Source organism: Mandrillus leucophaeus, unplaced genomic scaffold (genome assembly GCF_000951045.1).
Source record: "Mandrillus leucophaeus isolate KB7577 unplaced genomic scaffold, Mleu.le_1.0 Scaffold100, whole genome shotgun sequence".
NCBI lineage: Eukaryota > Metazoa > Chordata > Mammalia > Primates > Cercopithecidae > Mandrillus > Mandrillus leucophaeus.
Window position 1 is genome coordinate 5,151,752 of NW_012098099.1, and position 7,187 is coordinate 5,158,938.

A 7,187-nucleotide genomic window follows, 5' to 3' on the forward strand; every position below is an offset into this window, starting at 1 on the left:
CTGTTCGTCTGATGTGCTTCCCTTTGTGGGTAACCCGACCTTTCTCTCTGGCTGCCCTTAACTTTTTTTCCTTCATTTCAACTTTGGTGAATCTCACAATTATGTGTCTTGGAGTTGCTCTTCTTGAGGAGTATCTTTGTGATGCTCTCTGTATTTCCTGAATTTGAATGTTGGCCTGCCTTGCTAGGTTGGGGAATTTCTCCTGTATAATATCCTGAAGAGTGTTTTCCAACATGGTTCCATTCTCCCGGTCACTTTCAGGTATACCAATCAGACGTAGATTTGGTCTTTTCATATAGTCCCATATTTCTTGCAGGCTTTGTACATATCTTTTACTCTTTTTTCTCTAAACTTGTCTTCTCGCTTCATTTCATTCATTTGATCTTCAGTCACTGATACCCTTTCTTCCAGTTGATTGAATCGGTTACTGAGGCTTGTGTATGCATCATGTAGTTCTCATGCCATGGTTTTCAGTTCTATCAAGTCATTTAAGGATTTCTCTACATTGGTTATTCTAGTTAGCCATTCGTCTAACCTTTTTTCAATGTTTTTAGCTTCTTTGTGATGGGTTCAAACTTCCTCCTTTAGCTCGGAGAAGTTTGATCATGTGAAGCCTTCTTCTCTCGTCAAAGTCATTCTCCATCCAGCTATGTTCTGTTGCTAGTGAAGAGCTGCATTTCTTTGGAGGGGGTGAGGTGCTCTGATTTTTAGAATTGTCAGCTTTTGTACTCTGTTCCCCATCTTTGTGGTTTTATCTACCTTTGGTCTTTGATAATGGTGACGTACAGATGGGGTTTTAGTGTGGATGTCCTTTCTTTTTGTTAGTTTTCCTTCTAACAGTCAGGACCCCCAGCTGCAAGTCCATTGGAGTTTGCTGGAGGTCCACTCCAGACCCTGTTTGCCTGGGTATTAGCAGCAGAGGCTGCAGCAGAGTGAATAATGCTGAACAGTAAATGTTGCTGCCTGATCATTTCTCTGGAAGCTTCATCTCAGAGGGATACCCAGCCGTGTGAGGTGTCAGTCTGCCCCTACTTGGGGGTACTTCCTAGTTAGGCTACTCGGGGGTCAGGGACCCACTTGACGAGGCAGTCTGTCCGTTCTCAGATCTCCAACTCTGTGCTTGGAGAACCACTAGTCTCTTCAAAGCTGTCAGACAGGGACATTTAAATCTACTGAGGTTTCTGCTGCCTTTTGTTTGGCTATGCCCTGTCCCCAGAGGTGGAGTCTACAGAGGCCAGCAGGCCTCCTTGAGCTGTGGTGGGCTCCACCCAGTTCGAGCTTCCAGGCTGCTTTGTTTACTTATTCAAATCTCAGGAATGGCGGGCGCCCCTCCCCAAGCCTTGCTGCTGCCTTGCAGTTAGATCTCAGACTGCTGTGCCAGCAATGAGGGAGGCCCTATGTTCGTGGGACCCTCTATGCCAGGTGCGGGATGTAATCTCCTGGTGTGCCATTTGCTAAGACCCTTGGAAAAGCACAGTATTAGGGTGGGAGTAACCCAATTTTCCAGGTGGTATGTGTCACGGTTTCCCTTGGCTAGGAACGGGAATTCCCTTACCCCTTGCACTTCCCGGGTGAGGCGATGCCTGCCCTGCTTCAGCTCTCGCTTGGTGGACTGCACCCACAGTCCTGCACCCACTGTCCAACATGCCCCAGTGAGATGAACCCAGTACCTCAGTTAGAAATGCAGAAATCACCCATCTCCTGAGTCGCTCACTCTGGGAGCTGTAGCCTGGAGCTGTTCCTATTCGGCCATCTTGGAACCTCATTCCAGATTTTTAAGTGTACACTACAGTACTAACACAATGTTGTACAGCAGATCTCTAGAACTTATTCATCTTGTCTAACTGAAACTTGCCTGACAGCAAGGACATGGTTAAGACGCTGCCACCTGCTCCCTCACTTCTTTCTGTTACGTCATGGTGTCTGTTCAGTAATGCAAAATGCTGAATTCAAAATAGACATTAACTTACTAATTCAGCCCAATGAAACATAGTCTACCTAAAAAAGAGCTCATAGAAGCTTATTTCAAATATGATGGATTCATTCAACAAAATATTGAGTACATACCACGTCCATGCTCTGTTAGATGCTGAGGATATGGCAATGAAAAAGAGAGAGATTCTGACTATTAGCTCTTGGGAGCAAAATATTTATGTTATGACACAGGTTACATAGGGTAGAAGTACATTTTTTTTTTCAAGATGGAGTCTTGCTCTGTTTCCCAGCCTGGAGTACAGTGCAGTGGCGTGATCTCAGCTCACTGCAACCTCTGCCTCCTGGGTTCAAGCAATTCTCCTGCCTCAGCCTCCTGAGTAGCTGGGATTACAGGCATGTGCCACCATGCTCAACTAAATTTTTGTATTTTTAGTAGAGATGGGGTTTCACCATTTTGGCTAGGCTGGTCTTGAACTCCTGACCTCGTGATCCAGCCACCTTGGCCTCCCAGAGTACTGGAGATTACAGGCATGAGCCACCATGCCCGGCCAGTGTAGAAGTACTTTTATCCATTGCTGTTGGGTTAATTTTTAAAAATCAGTTAGATAAAGGAATCATAAAAATTATACATAAAATCCTTATATATATTATTTTAAAGCAAACAAATGCATTGTCATTCAACAATGTGCTGATATAATGACAAAGCTTTTTCTTTGAGTGTGCCAGGAAACTTGGTATAAGTTGACTTTCTTATATGTATCATAATTCCTCTTACAACATTTACAATTTTGGGATCTTGGAAGAGAAGCAATAACTTTTAACACTCTTGGAAAGTAATAAGAGTTCACATTCTTTCTAGAATTTCAGAATTTTTGATGGAAAATTTTTCTAATACTCTGACCCATATGTCTTAGAAGTCATTTTAAAGTTTGTATGAACATTTAATACTTTCATTACATGCATCACATTTGTAGTTCCCAAATACTTCTAGTTGTTTTTAAAATATATACTTACCCTTTTTTAAGTTACATTTTACAAATTCTGAGGCAATCTTAGCTATTCGAAGTGTGTATTTATATTCATTCAAACTTGTTATGTAGAAACTCTCTTGGTGCTTGCGAATTACCTAGGTGACATTTGTTTAGGTATTTGTCTTGGCATTCATATAACCCAAAGCCTAGGATGCCAGGATCATATGCCAGGATCATACCTGCAGGACTGGACTGTGGATCTAGTTGGTCAGTCACAGAATTCTCACAACTCTTATACATACAATCTTATTTGTCCCTTGGGTTTCCTTTTGCTCAGTCTGATATATTTGTTGCTGGTTTCTGGACATGGTAGTTAATTGCTCTCTACTTAATGGCCTCATGTGTTAAGAGAGCTTCAAAAACTGAGAAGCTATGCCAGACACACAGAAATGGGATATAGTGAGCCTAGTATTAAAATTACTAAAACAAACTCACCCCTGGTTTTTAAATATGTTTGTTGTAGTAAACATGATGTAAAGTGGGCATTTTGTTGATTTCAGGCCACCCGTGTGATGTGGACACCACCTCTCCGTGAAAGTTTTTCCTATCCATTCCTTGTACTTCAGATGTATATTTTAACTTTGATTCTCAGGTAACTTTGATTTATAAAACAAAGGCAAATAAATTATAATTTAAGTTTCTTAAAATATACTTCAATTCAGCACTTTGGGAGGCCAAGGTGGGCGGATCACTTGAGGTCAGGAGTTCGAGACCAGCCTGGCCAACATGGTGAAACCTCGTCTCTACTAAAATACAAAAATTAGCCAGGCATAGTGTTGTGCATTTGTAATCCCAGCTACTTGGGAGGCTGAGGCAGGAGAATTGCTTGAACCAGGAGGCAGAGGTTGCCGTGAGCTGAGATTGTGCCACTGCACTCCAGCCTGGGCAACAGAGCGAGACCCCCTCTAAAAAAATGTAAATATATATATATTATAGATATATACTTCAATCTATGAAGTTGTAATTACTAAATTTAGACCATTTTTTAGTTATTTTAAAAGTATTGAGTATAGATTTAAGAAAATAATTCAAAATTGCCATGTAAAAATTGCTCTCCCATTTAAGAGTAGGCTACAAGTTTTAAATAACTACATTATGTTTTAAAAAACCAAAAGGTATGTGTTTGTATATAGTTTGCCAAGATTCAAAAGTTTTTGAGAAACAATTACATTTTCTCTTCAGAGTTTAGGTACTCTGACATTGTTTTCTAACCTGTGGTTTTGATGAATGTGTCATGAAAAAAGTGTTCTGTGTGCAAACGAATTTGGGAAATGCGGAGTTAGATGGATAAGGAGTACATATATTCTCTTATTTATGAAGCATTTCTGAACAACCAATGTTTCCAACAGGACAACCAGTTTCATTTCAAAGGTTCTTTTTTTTTTTTTTTTGGATACACTTTTTTTGTAGGGATTACATTTATAAGCATTTTAGATATTTAAGAGGTCTGAGAAATGAACAAAAAACCCCGTAAGTGGTAGTAGTATAAATAGCCTTATCAGAGAAATAAGTTTGATAGAATACTAATGAGAACTCTCACTGAATGAAATAATGATCACTATCTCCTCCAAACTCCCAGAGGACCCCATTCTTCACCTACTAGTCCCTGGCAGATTCTGCCTTATATAAAACTCATTTGTTTGTCTTCCTTGTTTTTTAAAACAGTAAATTTATGAATCATCCACAGATACATAAATTTTTATTTATTTATTTAGAGATGAAGTCTTGCTCTGTCACCCAGGTTGGAGTGCAGTGGCACAATCGGCTCACTGCAACCTCTGCTTCCCGGGTTCAAGCGATTCTCCTGCCTTAGCCTCCCAAGTAGCTGGGATTACAGGTGCACACCACCACCCCCAGCTAATTTTTGTATTTTTAGTAGAGGCAGGGTTTTACCATGTTGGCCAGGCTGGTCTCAAACTCCTGACCTCAAGTGATCCGCCCGCTTCGGCCTCCCAAAGTGCTGGGATTACAGGCGTGAGCCACTGTGCCCAGCCAGTTATATGTATTTAAAAGTACCACTGGTGCACACATCCATGCAAATATTTGTGGCATTCATATAAAGCTAATTGAAGAGTGGTAAATAGTAGTGTACTGGGGTGGCACAAACCTTGAGAATGGAGCAGGCTAACTTCTGATTTCTTACCAACCTGACGAGTATATTCTGGGGTTGAATTTGGATTTAGGAACCTCCTCCTCATTCAGATTTCTGTATCTTTGCTGTACACTTTGCCTTCTCTCAAAGATTAGGTGATGGAAGCTGCCCATTCTTCATCACCCTTTGCTATTCACTCCCAGTTTAATTTCTAGGAAGGTGGGTTATTTTTATTTTTTTTTTGAATTAATATCAGTCTGGTCAGTCAGGGGTTTCATGGAATAAAATGTCTTAATTAGAATATTTAGGGTTGTATCATTGAGGGCATGTGCTATACTCTGTATCTTAGTCAAAAGTAATTTTTGTTTGAAAAATTTAAGATTACAAAGTACATAATGAGCATTTTATGATAACAGTAAACAATATGAACATTTAGAATTTTGTTTTTGAAAATTTATATACGATTGTACAAAGATTCATCAAAATCCAACACAGCATTTATAAAAGGAACAGTTACAGTTTTATTATTTATGTAAAACATTTAACAAGTTTCTTTTTTCATGTCTAAAAGTTATTGTAATTCTCTGTGGTAAAAGATACTGGTTCCCAATACATATCAGTAATGGAGAATGGACAATTTAAACTTCCACACACTTCAACTGAATTCTAGAATGATTTTTTAATTTTTTAAGATTCCTTTTCCTCAAATTTTTCCCATAATTGTTAACTTATTATTTTGTCAGCACTTAACATTTCTCTTCAATGTATTTTGAAACATAAAAGTGGTGGTATATAAAGTTGTTGCTGCACATACAGGAGAAGCATGTTGAGGTGTGCAGGGGCAGCGCCGCATCCTGTTTTCTGACCTCCTTGCTGGAGTATTAAATTTCTAATGTCATGCATATGTAGAGGAAAACAAGCTTTTGTATTTAAAATATTTAGTGGTAAATTACAATGTTATTTTTAAAACTCTAATTTTGATTGCTTCATGCAAGGCATGAAGTATTTCAAGTTCTTTTTAGTATGCTTTAAAAAGTTAACTATATTTTGTTGTATTATAGTAAAGGTAATGGAATAATTTAGATTTTATCATTTTGCAATTAGTCTTTCTTTTTAATGACAGCCTGTTTTTAGGGTGAAACTTATTGGTATCAATTCTCTCTATTAAGGACCTCGAGCAATGATAGAAGGCCCTTCGTTGCACTCTGTCTTTCCAATGTGGCTTTTATGCTTCCCTGGCAATTTGCTCAGTTTATACTTTTTACACAGGTAAGATGATTTTTTAAATTAATTTTTATTTTTATTTTAAGTTCTGGGGTACATGTGTGGGATGTACAGGTTTGTTACATAGGTAAATGTATGCCATGGTGGTTTTTGCACCTATCAACCCATTACCTAGGTATTAAGCCCAGCATGCATTAGCTGTTTTTCCTAATGCTCTCCGCACCCCATCCCCCGACAGGCCCCAGCATGTGTTGTTCCCCTCCCTGTGTCCATGTATTCTCATTGTTCAGCAACCACTTATAAGTGAGAACATGTGGTGTTTGGTTTTCTGTTCCTGTTGCTGAGGCTAATGGCCTCCAGCTCCATTCATGTCCCTGCAAAGGACCTGATCTCGTTCCTTTTTATGGCTGCATAGTATTCCATGGTGTATATGTACCACATTCTCTTTATCCAGTCTGTCACTGATGGGCATTTGTGTTAATTCCATGTCTTTGCTATTATCAATAGTGCTGCAACGAACACATGTATCTTTGTAATAGAATGATTTATATTCCTTTGGGTATATTAATTAAGTTGAATGCAAGATGTCCTTGGTTGTTTCCATAGAAATTTTTAAATATGGTTATATTTATGCCCTAAAAGATTTTCAAAATAGGGAATAAAGTTTACATAAAGGTATGATTTTTATGAAATAATATAATTCCACATTCTTTTACTGTATTAGTTAGTTTGACAGATTTTAAGGCTCAACATGTGAAAGAGTTTTTCTATTATATTTATTCACAAATGTTATTTTTGGTGTTTGAGATAGTATCTGTATATATCTACCTATAGATTTTCCTTTTGTCCTGGGAATCATTCTGGGTGCCAAGCTACACAGCATGCTAAGGGCCAATCCTACTCTT

General features: G+C 38.7%; 1 protein-coding gene across 1 annotated transcript in view; it reads left to right on the top strand.

Annotated features, from left to right (window-relative positions):
* LOC105534486 (probable C-mannosyltransferase DPY19L2) overlaps positions 1–7,187 on the top strand; it is a 161,231-nt gene that overhangs the window by 56,549 nt on the left and 97,495 nt on the right. Inside the window, exons 8-9 of the mRNA XM_011973215.1 lie at positions 3,467–3,558; positions 6,228–6,327. Coding sequence (XP_011828605.1) covers positions 3,467–3,558; positions 6,228–6,327 — 192 coding nt within the window. The remainder of the gene's footprint in view (positions 1–3,466; positions 3,559–6,227; positions 6,328–7,187) is intronic.